A 20,004-nucleotide genomic window follows, 5' to 3' on the forward strand; every position below is an offset into this window, starting at 1 on the left:
GCGTGCAATGCGACTACATGTATATTACATGCAGAAGCGATGGTTGATGGAAAAAACACCATCGGATATCCAGGTAATAAAGTTGTCAGCGCGAAGTGTGAAGATTCATCTATTCACATTCAGGTTTGTTTATAATTTGTTTTGACTTTCAAATCTCTTCAGAATTTAGGAATATATACGCTGCCTATTGATGAAGTTACACAGTCAGTTGGTGTCATTTTTCGATGGAAGAATTGACTGCTAAAGTCAACCATACAGCTCTGGACCATCCCCATGGCCCCAGAAACCAGTGATGACAGTGAGCTGAATTAAAGAGCAGTATAAAACTGGAACCGGCCAGAGTTCCTACCTGGCGGAATCAACTCTAATGCCCCGTTCATGATTAAAAAAATCAAAACGGTTTGATTCGTTTCGACTACAATCCGATCTGATTGTTGTAGACCTGAAACGGTTTACATATTTTGGCGTTCACGATGCAAAGCTATTGTGATCCTGCACCCCTGGAGTTAGGGGTTTGCGGAAAAAGCTGGCCTGTCCACCAGGCTGGTCTACCACGTCAGGCTTCTCAGATACCCCATTCGCCGATTTCACACTTCCCAAGATGCCCCAGTTGGGTGTCGTAAACTTCATTTTGCGGTAATTCTTCTTAGCGCGAACCAACAGAAAACACAAGTAGGAGGGCGGTAAAGCTGCAGGAAGGTACGTTTTTTGTGTTGATTCTCATCAAACATGTCATAAGTTACATGTTTTGTATACTGGGGAGATAATACAGAACAATTCTTTAAGGTTTTACCAGTGTTTGTCTATAGAAGTTGAATTTGTATTATTGTCATAGAGGAAGGGGGAGACAAACACTGGTAAAAGAATTGTTCTGTATTATCTCCCCAGTATACAAAACATGTAATTATGACATGTTTGATGAGAATAAACACAAAAAATGTACCTTCCTGCAGTTTCAGTTTATTTACAGTGCCGCTACGTTGCTAAATTGAGAACTATTAAATCCCGAGCCTGATTTTTTCATTCTGTAAAATTGTAGGTTGGTTAATTTTTCTTCTGCAGTTTTGAAAATCTTATGCGAATTGCAGACTGCAGGCGGGTATTTCAAACAGGGATTAGGCATTGACACAGTGTATGAGATAACACAAAGAAAACATTTCAAATTACAAAACAAAGATTGGTCATTAAGAATCAGTGACTGTGAGAAAGTGAAGTACTATTGCTGGTATCACATCTAGAGGGTGCAAGATGTTGTGTACATTGTAATTATAACGACAGGAAGATATCCACGAGCAGTCCTAGTCATCTGTAACCGATAACCGGTAGTATCAATAAAGCGGACAAATGGCGGATAGACTGTCTGTCAGATCAGTTCTCACCAGGCAAGCCACGAGTGAAGACCTCATTCCTTGCTCTCTTACAGTCTTAGACTAACTTGCATAAAACTACTCTAACACTATAAATAGCATTATATAACAAACTTACATATATATAAGAAGCTTATTACATGACCAACACGTCAGTGGGTTTGTTTTGCAGTTATGTTTGTAATATTCTTATTAGATCAATGAGGAGTCACAATACCGATTTTTGTTGACCCAGTGTTGCCAAGGACGTGGTGAAGACAAGACTCCTGTGAGAAACTGTGGACAGGTGAGACTAAGAAGATGAATCCTTGGATGAACCCAGAAGGGGAGAACTGGTGGTGCCAGCCCAAAAAGTCAAGTCCAAATATTCCAGAGGGTGCATCATCATTATGTAGCCAGAACCCCTCCACTCGTGCAAAGCCACCCCTTGGGGAGTCTCCATCCAATGGGGTGACAGGGCAAGGCACCTCCAAACTTGGCCTGACAGACTCTCAGCTCCTGTGGTTGAAAAGGGACACAGCAAGCTTACCACCTAGTGTGTCTCTCAGCATCCACAGTCCTGCGGCTGCCATAGCTAAACCAGCTGCAGAGACAGATGCTCCACCTGCCCACATGAAAGGGATGCTGGCAGCTAGGGAGCACATTCTGCAGCAGCTGGGTGGGTACAACAGTGTGCTGATAGGTGCAGCAGTAGATGTATGTGTAGTATAAATATGACTTTATGAGCCAGAAAATTTTATCTGCCAGTGACAAATATTTATAAGCATGATTAGAATGACAAAATGCCATGTGTATATGATTAAATAGAGCTCAGTTGATATTGATAATAGCAGAAGATATATGTATCTTCAGTGTTACTGTTTGTTAGCTGACCCCTGCTGTTATATTTTCTTTTCATTTGTCTAGGCATTGGAAGAGGGAGCTTGAAAAAACCCTCCAGTGACCACTCTACAGTTTTTTCTTCTCCTGGTTGTCGTGTGTCCTCCACAACACATCCTGTACAGGCCCTGCAGTCTCATGTGCCTGAACAGGCCTTTCAGTCTCATGTGCCTGAACAGGCCTTTCAGTCTCATGTGCCTGAACGGGCCTTTCAGTCTCATGTGCCTGAACAGGCCTTTCAGTCTCATGTGCCTGAACAGGCCTTTCAGTCTCATGTGCCTGAACAGGCCTTTCAGTCTCATGTGCCCGAACAGGCCTGGCAGTCTCATGTGCCCAAACAGGCCTGGCAGTCTCATGTGCCTGAACGCACAAGTGTTTCCTCACAGGCTGGTGGAAGTGAAAGGTGAGTGTGAGATTTAAAAATCACCATGTCAACCTCATTACTTATTATCTAATTCTAGTACCCCAATTGTAGTAGTAGTAGAAGTAGTCAAGACATACTTCCTATATGTAATATACACACATATTATGTACTGTTTGTATGTATGTACATGACTAACTTGAAACCATATTGCCGTGGTCAACTGAAACATAACCCTTTGTATGTGTGTATGTGACGCTATGCTATTGCCTGAGTGATTTAACCCAAGTTGTCATTTCTGCAGCAATATCTATACAGCATATGTTGAGGGTATGTATGGTGGGCTTGCAGCAGCAGGTGGCTATGCTTATCCACTCAACGATGGACTACCAAAGCCCCATCAGGCCAAAGATAGAAGCAGGAAGCTAGCACAGACCCCACCAAAACAAAGCAATGGACAGGCAAAGGACAATTATAAAACTGCAGAAAAGCTGCAACGAGGTAGACCTGGAGTCAAAATATTGGGAATGGAATCGTACCAGACCTACGTTGAAATGAAAGTTGAGGAGGAACCTAAGAAACTGAAGCAGATTCCATGGAGAGAGATTAAAAGTGACACATGTACAGACCATGTACATGTACCTAACACTGTACCGAGCTCAGTCAGCAAAACAGGCATAGAGGAGGAGCGGACATGTTCCAAACAAGGGCTGGAAGAAGGAACGAGTCATGCGAGCAAGTATGTACCCAAGGAAAAGGCAGGGAACGTCGGAAGACAAAACTTATTGTGCACAGACATGCATGAACAAGGCAACACTCAATGGAAAAAGACTCCTTCCAAAGGAACCCCCCCTGTTGTTGAAAACGGAATGATTCAGCAGGGCCAGCTTGGTTCCCAGAAAGACCCCAGGATGTCCAGTAAACCTGGTAGTAGGAGTAACAGCATGTCTGAATGCCCTCAAGTCGGAGCAGCACAGGCCAGCCTTAAAGTCATCAAGGCTGAGTATGATTGGCGGAGGTTCCAGCTTGAGCGCAAGTTTAAAAAGGTTGGAAGGAAGAAAAAAACATCATTGTCAAAAGGTTTTAATTTTTGGCTGTAGACATATCATCAGTTGCTCTGAGAGTTTCTGACTTAGAGGAGAAAATATGATAATGTTTGCTTTATCTTTTAAGGTGTTGGATGCACTGAAAGCTGGAGAGGAACAAGTGGCATCTAAGGACCTTTGGACCATTATAAAGTCAGGTACTGTCTATACCACAATTATATACAACAATTGCTATATTCATACATGCAAGTTATGTATTACTGTAAATAAAGGTTCCTGTTAACTTTGAGGTTGACTAGTCTATAGAGAGACAACAGTAGTGTGCTTCCCTGATGCTGTCTTTTTTTATCTTCTATTTAAGCGGGCATCTCACTAGACTGCATCAAAATGCGCTGGGAAATTTGTGCCAACTTTGTGAATTTCTGCCAATTTTCCCTCGCGGTCACACTGACTCGCGATGCATTTAATAATGTATGAAGCCCAGATGAGCCAAACAAAATTGTGCCCGGCATGTCACATTGTCAGTTTCAATAACTTTTTTGGAAACAACAGTGTTGCTACTGAATTAAGAACAAATGTATAATGATTAAAGATTCATCAAAAAAGAGATTTGCAATAAGAAACGTACATGTATGTGCACTGTTTGTGCCCATTTCTGCCATTTTGCCAATTACATATTTTATCATGTATAAGTTACACAAAAGAATTGCCATTTTAGGCTACAAATTGTACAGATTGGTGTTGGTTTGTGCCTCTTTTCAAAAGCCTGGCACAATTTTACCCAGTCCAGTAAGATACCTGCTTTGGATGTTTGTGAAATGCTGACTTTGTGACTGTTACAGAAGGAGGCAGGCTTGCAGAGTTCCCCATGCCTGGGGCAGAGGCGGTGTTGTTTGACTTGCTGTTAACTCAGGCAGTGGAGAAGGAAGACACCAGACCAATGGCAGTCAAACTGATAGCAGTTTTCTGTAGTAAGTAACCATTTGCCGTCTTGTGTTTGAAAGCACCAATTCTTGTACTCTCATCTCCCAAATAAACATACCCCCCGGAATAAACATACCCCCTGGACAAATTTTCAAAATCTAATAAACATACCCCCCGGAATAAACGTACCCCCCGGAAAATTACCAAATTGACACGTTAACTGTGTCCATGCTACTTCTGTCTTAGGGAAAGAAGATGATAAGCAGGTAGGTTCTTTTTATTTACATATTCTATATAAGTATGTAAATATTAACCGAATAACTGTAGATATCTTGTTCAAATTATAATCATTTTCTCCACTTTTGGAAAAATTGGGCATACAATGTAGGTTCCCCGCGGGTGCTTCAAATTCAACAAGTGATACATGTATTTTCTACTTGGAACTTGAACCAAGTGAAAATTGTTGTATAAACTGGCATATCATTAAAACAGAAGTAGTTGCCAAACTTCTCAGTTCACTTGCATGGGCAACACCTTGTACAAATGTATCAACATTTAGAACTTGAACAGAAAATTACCATATCCTGAATATCCGATGAAAATACAAGTATTACGTATTTGTAAAAGCCATGTAGAAAAGGTTGAACTATGCCATGTATGATGTCACTAGTACTTTTTTCTTGCTCAACTTTCCATTTATCATGTATGCATTGCATATAGAAACATGGATTAATTTTGTAAACATTACTAGAAGTATATGCTTTCCACAAAATCACATTATTATAATGAACATTATCATATATTCTCCTTGATTGTGTTGTTGCAATCCAAATCATTTCAAATCCAAAAATTACCCTTGATGTATGCAGAAAAAATCTTTCATTTTGAGAAACGTAGTTGTCAACAAACTCATTGTTTAGATGTGAGAAATCTCAGGCTTGTTCTATTTTGTGCTCTCTCTTTCTGATTAAAAGTTCCTCGGTTACATCTAAAATATTGCCACAAACCACAGGGTTCTCATGTTACACATCAAAGCGCGAGTCAGACGGAGCGGCACCGAACACAGGAACACAGACAATAAGGGGCGGGGCTAACAGAGAGCTACATAAAGTTCTGAGAATACTCAGCAAATTTGTTTTGTAGGGGAGTGATTTTTGTCAGAACATCGTAGGTGATAATTACTGAAAATAGATTGCAACTTACTGTTGTTTATCAACTATTAAGTGGGATTTCACTTTGTTGAAATATCACACATTTCTGACAAAGACAAAAGAGTTTTATTGGAAGATCAAAAAGAGCTGTTTCCCCTTGGTAGAAGTGAGCTCTTCCGTCCGTGGGAAACATCTAGTGGCGTGCGTTACTGTACTGTGGCGATTTTCCAAGGGCTGAATTTTCATGTTTGTGGTAGGAACTGTAGGATTTAAGTGTTTTTGTAGATTTTAAAAGTATTATTCAGTTTTTAATGCTAAGACACTGTTATAATGTGGTGTTATTTTCATATTCTAAAAGTTTTGAGGAAAGGCTGTATTTCACGTGAGTAGAATTTACATGCGACTCAATCGTAACTTTCAAGCATTCACGGTGTTGATTACGTTGTTCTTTTGGCAATGTTTTTGTCTTTTTCGAGCGCAAATTTTGCGATCTCTGTAAGAATTAAGATGGTCTAGAACGAAAAAAGACTGTCAATGTTGTTTATATGAAAAATAGATTTCAAAACTTAAGTGTGGCGTCTTATTTTGTCTGAGATAACAACATTTACTTTGTAGCGAGATCGACTGACATGTTAGTACCGCCAGGATTTCACAAATGCCGGGTCATAGCAGCAGGGAAATCAACGCCGCTAGGCCGAAAAATAGCAAATTATGAGCAAAAATGTCGGGGAAATATGGGCAGGAAAACCCAACCTTTCGATTTTGATGGGATCCCTGGTTAGCAAAACTCTGATTTTCAAAAAATTAATAAACGTACTGTCCAAAATAAGAACGTACTGGGTGGATTTTGAGGCTGAAAAAAATTAACGTACCGGTACGTTTATTTGGGAGAGGAGAGTAATCCAATCAAAGCATTTTAAAACTAGCCAGCAAGCAGACCAAGGCTGTTCCTTATAAAGCTGTGGTGGGAAGGGGACATTGTATCAATTCTTTCTGTGACCAGTGGTTTCCAACAAACACAAAATCTTAACAATATGATACATGAATTTTTCTTCTTCTTGCGATGATATTTGAAACAGAATGACTCACTTCAGTCAAAAGATTCAAACAAATTGCAATTCCAACAAAATGTAGGATGGGGGTGTCATTTTTGCCTCGACTATTCTGTAACACATGGACGGAGCCGGGGTCTCCCAGTTATCCACTTATTTGAACCGCGAGCTCAGCTGTGAGGTTGCTGCCAGCTGACCACAGGGATATCCCTCTATATCAGTAGCTTTACAAAATTGTTGGCAATTTGATTCGATACCCAATGCCTCCACGGTATATTCACATCATTTCTCTGTTGAGGAAGTAACTCCTTATGTCTTTCTCAGATCTGTATCAAAAAAGCCTGGATATCCTGAGTGCTGTCTTGTTGAAGAAGCAGGCTTCCTACTGTAAGGTGAGGACTTTTCAACAGGCAGAGACAGTTACTTATCCATTAATGAGAAGCCCTCTAAAGCATATACATGTAGGTGTGGCTGTTCCAGTCATTTTGTCACATTTCCATCATTAATAAAGGACAAAAAAGCAAAACGCGTGACATCTAACTTATTTGCATATTATTTCTGGTCGCCTACACTACAAAGTCGCATTCATACATGATAAATATCGCTGTGCAGTGTAATAAGGTAGATTCAACTTATGATGTAGAAAAATACCCCAAAACAGTGAATTTTTAGGCCCTTTAAGTTTGTGGTGATTTGATTTCACAGTAGGTAGAAAATGGAGTGTTCACAGTGGTTTTATGTTCATGGTAGCACTATAGTCACATACTGCACATGTACGGTAATGGAAAAAACTGAAATGGTCACTGCAAAACATAAAACCAGCCCAAAAATGTCAATTTTGAGAGATAAAGCTTCACTATATCAATACACTGTGAAAGTGAAGAACAGGATATGAAGCCCTGTGTGTAGAGGGAAAATCAGTAAGTGATGCATATGATCACTTTGTGCAAGCAAATTAACTAGTAACAAAAGAACTCATCCCATTACGAAAGAAAGCAAAGAAAAAATGCATCTGAAGGATTCAAGAGTAACCAAAGCAAGGAAAGATAACACATCTTTACTAATTACCTGAAACTTCCAAAAAAACGAAAACCACAAAAAACTACAGAAAGCCAAAGCTAGCCTACAGCAGGTATAAAACCGTATATGACCTTGTGACTGAGGAAGAATACAGCAGGTTGAGGAAGCTGATACCAGGAGTAGACATAGGGAGAGTTGGTGACTTATTAATAACATCACAGGAAGAAAAATTGTAAATAAGTGTGCGCTAAAAAGACAATGTAAAGAAGACCTTCTAAAGAGGTGGGAAGAGTATTTCTCTCAGTTGTCCCTCGATGGTGTCTCCGTGGCTCACCTCAAATGGACTATAATCTGGGCTAGGCCAGAATATATATATATATTATACAACATTCTGTATCGCCCGAGGTACCAGCCCAACCGTGTGTAGGATCGCCCAGGTATGACATAAACCCGGGTATATTCTGGGCAGGGGTAGACTCTGGTCTGCTACACCGGTTTACAAGTTAGTTATCTGCCATTTTTAGCTCTGAATATTGCAGGAACACGCGAGGGTTGGACGCGACGCCCTCTACAGACTTAAGTCGTTAGTACAGTTTCAAAACTAAGGGTACTGTGGACGTGTCGCCCTCTACCAATTTAGGTTGTAACTACAGCTTCATATCTGAGAGTGCAGTAGCTAGGAGGCTGTCAGGTTTACAGCCATGGGATTTATCCAGTTTTCCAGAGGTGGTTTTTACTTATACATGTAGGTATAAGGCGTGTTCAAATTAAGGCCACCTTTTACCAAGGACGTTCTATAAAATTGACTCTTTCAGCACCATCGTCATGTATGTCTTTGTTTTGAAAATAAATAATTCTAAAGTAATGTATGCCAAAAGTGTGAACAAAGCCCTGTGCACACATGTCCTAGGCAGTCCCATACCACATTTGGTTTAAATACTAGGGCACTTGAGCCAGAAATGAAAGGTAAATTAGTTAACTTAATTGGCCAATCAGGCACTCACATTTTGAAATGTAGACAAGTGTAGACAAGACATTACCTATCACTTCCAACACTATATATGGTATTGGAAGTGGGAAAATATTGCCCAAAAAAGCACCAAATAAATCAAAATAAAAAATGAGGTGTATGCCAAAAATGAGAATGTAATCCTTTGAATATTTGTTCAAGGCACATCTACACCAAATTTCGGGTCATTCGGTTGAAATACCAGGGCGCAGGAGGCCAAGATATACATTTTTAGTCTAAAAAAGCCCCCCAAAAATTAATAAAATCACTTTAAAGGTCTATTTCCAAAAATTGTATAAAAAACCTCCAGGGGTATTTGCCTACTCTACCTTTGTGTTAAATTTCAGGTCATTTGGTCCAAAAATAACAGAGATGAATCGATACTTATAGTATAGGTGAAACATAATAACAGTAACAACAAGAGTTCTACGACCTCATACCTTCGCCAAATGATCTTAACCTTTATGACTGACGTATTGGGAGTGTTTCTCATCAATTATGAATCATACCAGTTGGTCGTCTTCACCCAAATAACATAAGTTGTCCAAACTATGACTATGAGCTAAACAAAGAAGGTTATGCTAACATTTATCATCAATTATGCAAATAATCTCCTTATTAGCATAGTTTGATTCAATGGTGTTCACATTCACACTACTTCCAAATGACACAAGTATGAAATTGCCATCATTAACTAGTATGGAATTATAGTAGTTAAACATTAATTATACAAATTAGTCTACATTTGCATATTTTCTATCAACATTCCTATCTTCCTCAGTTACAAATTCGCATATTTGAATAGTCATATCATGGAACACAGCGGGTTTTTAAATTGCCTCATTAATTATGCAAATTAGAATCTGATTTGCATCATTATCATCCAATCAAACAAAGCACCACGTAAGTTATAGAGTTATAGTATTTCTCATTAATTATGCAAAAGAGGTTTTCATTTGCATAGTTGATATTTATCACGTTTTCTCTCTTCCTCGGTCATGTCACATGTTTGAGAGTCCTATTATGGAATTTGGAGGATGTATCAATTTTCATCATTAGTTATGCAAATTAGATACTGATTTGCATAATAAGTATTAAATCATGTAAATCATCACTCAAGCTATGCACTTAGCAAAAAGCATGACCATCCATCAAGCCCTTCTTGAGTTATTCCCTTTCACAGTCTGAAGCAAAACCTGCTCCTGCAGTCCCAGAAAATGCCACTAGGGTGTCCAAACTGATACCTTTTACTCTCTTTCCAAAGAGCTATCTACCACTCAACAGTCGGTTCCATAGCATATCCAAAACATGAGATATCAAAACAGGAATTTCTGCTGCAGTACTTTAACAAGCCGCTAGGGGGCCCAAAATCTAATCATCTTCAGGTCTCACCAAGACCTACCAACATACCAAATATCAAGACAACCCATCCTGGCATTGTTGAGTTATGCTGGTCTTCTTATACATACAAACGCTACCCTATGCATAACCTTCTCGGCGAAGGTAACTACTTGCCTTGAGGAATAGTGCAATTTCACAAGATCAAGATCTAAAAGTCAGTGAGAAGCCAATTTGTGCCAGCCAGGCTTCTCAGTCAAACACCCCTGGCCCAATGGGAATATCTCCTTACTACACCAGTAACACTTCCCCTACACCAGTAACACGTTCCAGCTGGCACCCAGCTAGTATACACTCATACAATATAACACATTTTTACACTTTTCTCGTTAATTATGCAAAGTACTTCGCCCAAAATCTAATCATCTTGAGATTTCCCACATACACATCAACACACCAAATACGACAACAATCCATCCAGGCGTTCTCGACTTATTCTGTTCACTAACAGACACACAGACAAGCATCAAAACATAGACTTCTTGGCGAAGTCAACTACATTATACATTGTAGAGTTCCATGAACACATTACCTTCGCCAAATAATCAAGGCTTATTATGGAGAGTGCCTATATCTAAGACTTTAAAAATCATTTGGTGGTACAGGACTAGTATATGTGGCTAGTGTGTTGATAGATAGTTACATGACCTTTGTAAGGCCACCTGTTTATACATGTATGACCTGCATCCCCAACCCAGATTGGTGCCGTGTCCCCGAAATCAGGTCATACAGAAAGAAGCCCATTGTAGAAATTGCCTTTAGTTATAAGTTATGTTAATGAGGCACTAATATGCATGATTTATGTTTGATAATGTTCTCCTTTACTCAGCTTCCTAATGCCACAAGAATTGAATTCCCATCATTTACACCCACACCCAAAACACCCACTTCGGTTCCAAACAAGCCGCTAGGGAGCTCAAATGTACCCAACTTACATCCTGTGGCATTAACTATCTACCACACAAAAATCATGACCGTAGCACTTGCACAAAATTTGACCTCAAACTTTGAAGCTACGCTGCAGTACCTTAGGTACCCGCTAGGAGGCCCGTCATCAAACTTGATCTTCTCCTTCCAGAACCCTACTCATCCACTAAAGATCATGCACAACCGTCAACAGCTCCTTGAGTTATCCTGTCTACATACAAATATGCATATATATACAGCCCACTGCAAAATGGCAGATGACCTATATTTTAACTTGACCTCCGTTCCTACAATTGGCACACACCAACCAAAAATTATGCAGATCCATCAACAGCTCCTCGTCTTATGTTGTCTACGTACAAACACACAAACATACAAAGTCCACTGCAGCACTGTAGGAAAACGCCAGGTAAACCATTTTCAAACTTGACCTTTGTAACCGCAACCTCTACTCACCTACCAAAAATTACTTACACTGTAGATCCATCAAAGGCTTTTTGAGTCATGCTCTTGACATACATGTGTACATACAGACCCACTCCACAACTGGTGTAACTGAAAATATAACCTTCTCGGCGAAGGTAACCATTTCTCATATTGTACATATTCTACATGTAGTCAAGTCGAGGAAAATGCCTTTTTTTAGTCTATACTATGACTTACACAGTTGTACTGTAACCATGCTTCTTGATTTAGGTGTCTGGTGCCACCAATTCCAAACGCCTGTATGAAGGTTACAGTCAGGTCCTAGGCCATCTGTATCTTCAGGCAACAAACAACTCATCAGGGTAAGGATTGGTTTACGGTTATTCTATAATTGCAAACCCTGTAGGCTAGCACAGATATAATGCCTTTTAAAAAATGAAAAAAATTTTGTTTCTTACCTAAAACATTTTGAGCATGAAATGAGGGTATGTGTATACCAGCATGAAGATGTATTCAATAGCCTGTGAGCTCGTACTCTTTTCCTTCATTTCGGCGCATCACATCGGCCTAACCCATCGCTGCAGCTCGACGCCACCATCTTGACTATCCTGCTTTGCCACATGACCCAGGCAGTGGTCGGCCGGTTTGCATAAGATAACTGTTTTCCACAGGATTTGTACATTTTGCCTCATGCGTTTTTGCATAGTGCTTTGTATGTTTTTCATAAAATTCTTGCAAATGCTTAGGCACCCCTGGTGACTGGAGTGTTGAATGTATGTCAGCCTCTCAGCACTTGAATTTAACTACCTGTACTCAGCTGTGTTAGTCACAGAAGATGCAAAACTTGACTCTGCTACACAGCTTGCAAATACTTCCACAACCTCATACAACTCTGGCAATTTTGTATACCAAAGGGTAATTGAATGAATAAACAAACAAATGTATTGTGTGTTATACCGTCATGTTTACAGGCAGGAATTCCGAGACTGCATCTGTGACCTGACGTTGAAAACCCTGGAGAAGTGGCTCCATATCAGCACACAGGTACAACCATTCATAGATCTATATGTAGAACAAAGGCTTGACTCAAGTTGACCTCAAAATTTACCTCTCCCCAGAGTTGAGAGCTAGTTGGAAACAATTAGACCCTTAACATTTAGTAGTTAAGTCCTAATATTGTAATCTTTATAAAGTAACATAATTTGATATATGTATTTAGGTCCTGGAAATACTGAATAGTCTCATATATGCATGTTAATGTCATGCCTGGGCCTGATACGGGTGTTCCAGACTGTGTGATAACTATCCATATCACATGAGGTTCTAGAGTTGTATCACACAGGCTTCCATAGAATATTTCGAATACATTTCCAGCGCGCCGGTTGCGCCGCCGTCGAAAATTCGAATACCACATTTAGAGGTTGGAATGAATGTTACAGTTTTGTGTGCCAAGTTACATACCAATGCGACAACGGGATTGTGAGTTCTAGCTGCAAACGTGCGAAACAACTCCATTCCTAAATACTGCATCAGGAGGTCACCCTCCTTCCCGGAGTAATGATACTTCACTCCTTTATGGTGAAGTAATGATTCATGATCATGAACAGTGTTCAGCATTGATTAGACTGCTGTAAGTTTTTCTATTGTAGAGTAACATGTGCCACTGTGCTGCTCTCTTACTTGTAACAGGATCAGGAGGTTGTAGAGGTGTGCACCAACTGTCTGTGCAGTCTGCTGAGAGTGGTGGGATCAGAGCTGGACTCCTCTGGCAGGTCAGCTGGGCATGCTTTATGACCAAGCACAAGTATATTTATAAACTGAGCCAAGAAGTACATTGTTCGCTACACATCCTTACTTCAACTGTTCAAAGCCTTCATCTGTTTTCAAAAAAATTTGCAAGACTCTTGGAATTCTATTTTTATGTCCCTCGCCAGCAGTTGACCAACCAAAAAGACTAGCGTCTGCAGGTTTTTTGCTAGGGTCGGTATCTGGAAAAACAACACTTTTTTCCTAGGTCTAAGGTTAAACTAAAATGAGAAAGCTACATGTATCCTACCAATGAAGTGGTGAAGTCAAAAGTATTTTGTTAGGATGTGAAATAGCATAAAATCCTGGTCATAAAAAAGTTTTTGACATCATTCTGAATTCCTGTAGTATAAAATGTGATTTGAGAATAACAGTTACGGTACATGTAGTTAGCCTCATTTACAAATCAGAAAGCCACTAGGAACCGTCCCCTAGAAACAAGCCTTTCTCACTTGTTTTACATAAGTCTGTCATAGTCCCCCACCGTTTAAAACTCTTGTCGTGCTGATGGCTACTCGCCTGACTGATTGAACTTTGTGAAACCAGCCAGCTACATTGCCCTCTGGTTCTGATATAAATTAATAAGGCTTTTCAAGCTGGCTTGCCGAGTATGGATTCCAAGGAATTAGACGGATTAGAAGGAATAGATGAGCCAGCGGGTGTTTCCAAGTAACGGTCAATGTTGGAAAGATCTACATTGAGGGAAGGAAAGCCATGGGGACATGTAGCTAATGTAAATTGCGCAAATACTACAGACAATATTCTCCCAATCAATATCTACGGGAGACGTACCTGAGGATTGGAGAACAGCTAACATCGCTCCAATCTTCAAAAAGGGTGACAGAACAATGCCTTCCAACTATAGGCCGGTGTCTTGACATCGGTTTGTGGCAAAGTGCTCGAACACATCGTTCACAGCCACATGATGAAACATCTTGACACTCATAGCGTTCTGTCCCCGGCGCAGCACGGTTTCAGGAAGGGTCTGTCCTGTGAGAGCCAGCTGGTACTCACCCTCCAAGACTTGGCCAACAATCTTGACCATAACAAACAGGTCGATGTCGCGGTGCTTGACTTTAGCAAGGCATTCGACACCGTGCCCCACGAGCGGCTGCTAAGCAAGCTCGAGCACTACGGCATTTCTGACCTTCTTCAGTCTTGGTTTAGGGCCTTCCTAACAGAGAGAACCCAGAGGGTTGTCTTTGACGGCAGAACATCTAAAGCTGTCAGGGTCACCTCTGGAGTCCCTCAGGGTACAGTGTTAGGCCCTTTGCTCTTTCTACTGTACATTAACGACCTCCCCAGCTCCGTAGATTCACACGTTCGATTATTTGCCGACGATTGCTTGATTTATCGAACTATCAGCACGCCTTCTGACGCACAAGGTCTACAGTCTGATCTTGATGCGCTAATAGATTGGCAAAATCGTTGGCTTATGTCGTTCAATCCCTCTAAATACCACATCCTCCATATCACCCGTAAAAAGCACCCCATCCTAACCCAGTACTCCCTAAGTGGAGAAGCCCTCACCGGTGTCAAGTCCCACCCCTATCTTGGAGTACAACTGTCCAACGATCTGCGGTGGGACACCCATATCAACTACGCCACTAGCAAAGCCGGCAGGGTACTAGGGGTCATTTGGCGCAATTTGACCCATTGTCCATCTAGGGTCAAGGCCACTTGTTACAAAACGCTGGTGCGGCCCCACTTGGAATATAGTGCCACCGTCTGGGACCCGTACACCACCAAAGGGATACAGGCGGTGAAGGCCCCCCCTACTTTGCCCCTAGCGGGGTTATTTGGGGGCATCCGAAGTTGAAGTAGCTAGTTGACATCACCAAATTCAATCATCAGGGGAGTACCCATCAGCATGGCGCGAGTTGCAAACTGTGGAAAAGCCCTGAATTATGACAGACTTTTGTAAAACAAGTGAGAACTTGACTTTGGGGTATATTTAGCATAGTATGGTAGGCTTGTCAATTCTAAGTTTTGGTCCCCTTTAACACAAAAATCTTTATTGACACAACAAAAGTACAGCGACTTTAGTAAGGTCTTCTACAACTATACATGCAAACAACAAACAATGGGATACATAATGATTAACCTACGTACAAGTATATGAATACTTCAACATTTCGAGTTTAACATATCACTTACACTACTAGTTCTAAACATTCTTTGATATATTTACCTATTTATTACTGACCCATGATATGTAATCCTAGGGAACTGATGCAGCTGCATTTTACTACCATCAAAAACAAGGTCCTCGATGAGAGACTTCCTAGGTCAGTATAGATTACAGTCAAGCTTTGTCTACTTGTGTTTGAATTACTTCCCAATCATATGTTGACAGAGAGATGTACATGTACCTCATAAATTCAATCTTGTCTGAGATACAACTATCACTTGGCTTCATATGAGGTATTAATATCCACAATCATAGAAGGAAAAGCAAAGTCAGTTTTATGATTTATACTAAAAAGTTCAGAAACTTCTTTGTTGTTACTTTACGAATTGTATACTGTAAATGCAGAAATCTTCCCGGTGGTTTTATGTTCGCGTTTTTCGCAGTAAGCTCTTCGCCGCAAACTGAAGACCACCGCGAACTTTTTTCCCCTCCTACCCCCTTGTCTACTATTGTTTCAAACTTAAAACCACAGCAAACACTCCATTTTTCTTCCTATAAATTAGAACCATGCGAACTTAAATGCATTTACAGTTAGTATACTATTATGTATCATTGAAATAATTCTTATTTATTGCCCTTTATAAGTATGGTACCTTTTTTGTCATGATTCTACATTGTACATTCAAAGGTGGAACACCAGAGCTTACTATGTGGGAATATCTTATGTCGGCAAGGGAATTTGGGCACTTTTTTTAAGGCAACCCACCAACAAAATCAGTCATGGTACTTATTGCTCAAAACTGTGATCCTAACAAATAAGATATAGTCTTAATAAGAAAATACAAGCTTTCCAATTATATCCCTTAAGCTGCCAGTCCCAGTTTAAACAGGGATACAGAAACATGCTCTGTGTGCTGCACCCGGTAATTATAACCAGGATAGACTTTCCCCCAGAAGAAAACAGCCTTGCGTGCATGTAGCGCTCAAAGCCCGGAAGTTAGGGGAGTTAGGGCTGCCGGCTATTTCGTGGGTTTCGTGAGGGCGGTCAGGGGTCAAACATTTTTTATTTTTACTTGGCAAAAAAAACTGGCAGCTTAAGGGATATAATGCTATAAACAACAGACACATGAAAATTTCAGCACTTCTTTTTCGCAACCTACTCACATAATTAGCCTTGGTGCTCAAACCATGAATGTATATCACAAAGCTTTCCAATGATAGATAATGCAGTGCAAATGACATTTTACGGAGATATGATCCACTGAAATCAAACCTTGTGTGTGAAGCTCCCTTGATTTGTAGTGCTACATCCAGACGGCATATGTGTGGATGAAGGGTCACCTGCTGGAATGTTTTTGTTGATCAGGGTGGTTCGGAGTAGCCTGCTGGAGCTTGCTCTGCTGCGTGCTGGTAGCTGGGTCGAACAGACTTCATCTCAGGAAAATGGCAACCAGAACAACACAGAGGACGTAGTCGTAGCAGAAGGTGTGCATACTTTCACTCCTCTCATTTACTGAAGTAAGGAATCTCAGATTTGACATAACAGTTTCCGAACCAGTGAAGACACAGAACTGTTGTATTTTCCCAGCTGAAGCAGTGCTGTTGGGAAACGCCACAGCAGAAGACAAGACAGAGACCGACAGGGAACAGCCTCCTCCCTCAACAAATGGAGATATCTTCGAAGGGTCCTCCCCTCGGGATGAAGAGAAGGACCATTATAAGGCGGTGCGAGCAATGCTCACCGATCTCTGCTTGGAAGAGTTCCTCCCAAAGTTCCAGGAGAATGGCATCAGAGTGAGTCATGTCATTGCTTTCTGCTGGTAATACTACATAAAGACAGCACTAGCACTTGCATTAATTCATTAAGGGCAACCCTTCCATGTACCACTCATGTTTGAGTTGTGTTATCGTACAAATCTCATTTTCTATATATACAATTAGACTGTCAGGTTTTAGTTGTGGCCTTTAGACAAGAGCAATCAAAGTTGTTAAGTTTCTTGTTTTGATTAAAATTGATGTGGAAGGTTTACTATTCTAATCCTTGATTGCCTGTGATGGCTCCTCTTGATAATTGTTTCCTCTCATACCCCCAGGATGCAACTTTGCGAGCAAACAGGGGAGAACTAAAGACAGTCCTGAAGGAGAGCGGGCTCATGCCTGGCACCATACTGGAAATCATGTTGTACTTTGACACTCATGGTTGGTAGTCTTGTGGACCTGCTCTCAACTCTCAACCAGCCTGTAGTGACCTCTCCAAAAAGGACCAGACTGAATAATGCATGTTTGTCTTTGTCTGTATAGTTGTAGGTCTTTAATATTTGAGCCCTTGGCTAGGAAGTCTAAAGCCCCTGTCGCACAGCCGACCATGGCCTCCATACCATGGTTGAGAGTTGGTCGTGAGAGACGTCATCTGTGATTGGGAGGCTATTCGGCAAGGTTGCTTGCCACTTTTAGTTTTCAGGGCCGACTTTGTGGTCGGGAGCAAAGAGGTGGGAAGGTCCTGAATGTGTGACAGAAACTTTACTCTCCTGCACTTATTCTATGCCAAGCTTCAGTTTCTTAATACAGTATAAATAAAATGTTTTATTCACCACTTTATAGTCAAGTTTATTTTTTGCAACTCTTATGCTTAGCTTCCCGTTGACTTGAAGTGTTTGTGATTTTGCATGATAGGAAAGTAGAAAATGATCTTGTGAAGGTAGTACATGGCTTAAGCTGTTGCTACTGTTCTGAAGCCTGGCTCCTTCTGTTGATTGAAGGAGTTTGTGCTAATACAGGTCAGCACACACAAACCGTGTGATTTCAGAGTAACGACAAAGAACAACTAGAATGGCAACATTTTCGGGAAAATGCAGGATATTCCCCTTCCATTACCTACACCTCAAATATGACATCCTTAGCATCGGCTGTAAGGGTATTGTGAAGTTTCTGCATAAATTATGCAAATGAGGTCGCCATTAGCATAATTTATGGTCAGGTGTGTTCACCTCTCCTAAAGGTACCTACATCTGAAATATGACAATCGTAGCCTTTACGCTGAGGGACATGCATAAATTATGCAAACGAGGCCCTCATTAGCATAATTTATGGCCAGGTTTTATTACCCTTCCTAATGGTACCTACATCTCAAATATGACATCCGTAGCTTTCACGGTAAGGGAAATACAAGTTTATGCCTAAATTATGCAAATGAGGTCCACATTAGCATAATTTATGCCCAGGTGTATTCGCCTTTCCTAAAGGTACCTACAACTCAAATATGACATCCATAGCTTTTACGGTAAGGAAAATTCAAGTTTATGCATAAATTATGCAAATGAGGTCCTCATTAGCATAATCTATGGCCAGATTTCCTGACCTTTCCTAATGGTACCTACATCTGAAATATGACATCTGCAGCTTTTACGGTAAGGGAAATAGAAGTTTATGCATAAATTATGCAAATTAGGTCCTTATTAGCACAATCTATGTCCAGGTGCATTCACCTTTCCCAAAGGTACCTACATCTTAAAGATGACATCCGCAGCTTTTACGGGAAGGGAAATATAAGTTTATGCATACATTATGCAAATGAGGACCTCATTAGCATAATTCATGGCCAGGTGTGTTCACCTTTCCTGAAGGTACCTACATCTCAATTATGACATCTGCACCTTTTACGGTAAGGGAAATACATGTTTTTCCATACATTATGCAAATGAGGTCCTCATTAGCATAATTTATGTCCAGGTGCATTCACCTTTCCTAAAGGTACCTACATTTCAAAGATGACATCCGCAGCTTTTGCGGTAAGGGAAATACAAGTTTTTGCATAGATTATGCAAATAAGGTACTCATTAGCATAATTTATTGTCAGGTGTATTCACCTTTCCTATAGGTACCTACATCTCAAATATAACATCCGTACATTGTAACATAAGGTACATATAACTTTCTGCAATACCATTAGTACAGCTACCATCGCACATCTACTTGGTTTTTGGCAGAAGAAGAAGAAAGAAGAAGAAGAAGAAGAAGAAGAACAGGCAAGCAAAAACAATATATCCCCCTTCCCACTGGAAGGGGAATATAACTACATAGGAAAGTCACCCAACTCATTATACCAAGCCTGACGTTGGCAGATCAAAAAAGTCTGTGCATTGAAAGCCCCAGCAGATCAGCACTGGAAAGAAGGGGGATGTATAGAATCTTCATAATCACTTTAATATGATATGAACGTTACACCTGGTAGTAATAAATTACACGAAAAAAAACCTCATACCAAACTGACAGCAGCCTGAAAGATGTCTGCAGAAGAAAGACAAGCTGTTGCACTTCCATGCAAGACAGACAAGTGCTTTTAAAAAAGCTGGCCATGGCTTACAACTTCTACTTTCTTTGAAAATGTACAAATAGTTCATAATAAAAGCTATCAATGTAATTACGTACATAAAAAGTGATAAAACATACAATTTTATGAAGCGCCATTAGATTATCAGCACCATAGTAATTAAGTGAAATAGAAGTT

The 20,004-nt window shown here is 40.4% G+C and overlaps 1 protein-coding gene across 2 annotated transcripts; it reads left to right on the forward strand.

Moving 5' to 3' along the window:
* Positions 1 to 4: 4 nt before the first annotated feature.
* Positions 5 to 18,090, forward strand: LOC136431409 (uncharacterized). 2 transcript variants are annotated; one of them, XM_066422763.1, is made up of 14 exons: positions 5 to 123; positions 1,603 to 2,025; positions 2,274 to 2,649; positions 2,912 to 3,653; positions 3,781 to 3,850; positions 4,496 to 4,624; positions 7,105 to 7,172; positions 11,831 to 11,922; positions 12,532 to 12,604; positions 13,250 to 13,332; positions 15,592 to 15,654; positions 16,864 to 16,982; positions 17,086 to 17,291; positions 17,591 to 18,090. In XM_066422763.1, exons 2-14 carry the CDS (start codon positions 1,668 to 1,670, stop codon positions 17,702 to 17,704), a joined length of 2,493 nt encoding a protein of 830 aa, XP_066278860.1. In that variant the 5' UTR covers positions 5 to 123; positions 1,603 to 1,667; the 3' UTR covers positions 17,705 to 18,090. The 2 variants fall into 2 exon arrangements, with proteins under 2 accessions (XP_066278860.1, XP_066278861.1); XM_066422764.1 differs by lacking the exon at positions 15,592 to 15,654.
* Positions 18,091 to 20,004: the final 1,914 nt, after the last annotated feature.

The sequence above is a fragment of the Branchiostoma lanceolatum genome, chromosome 3 (genome assembly GCF_035083965.1).
Source record: "Branchiostoma lanceolatum isolate klBraLanc5 chromosome 3, klBraLanc5.hap2, whole genome shotgun sequence".
Lineage (NCBI taxonomy): Eukaryota > Metazoa > Chordata > Leptocardii > Amphioxiformes > Branchiostomatidae > Branchiostoma > Branchiostoma lanceolatum.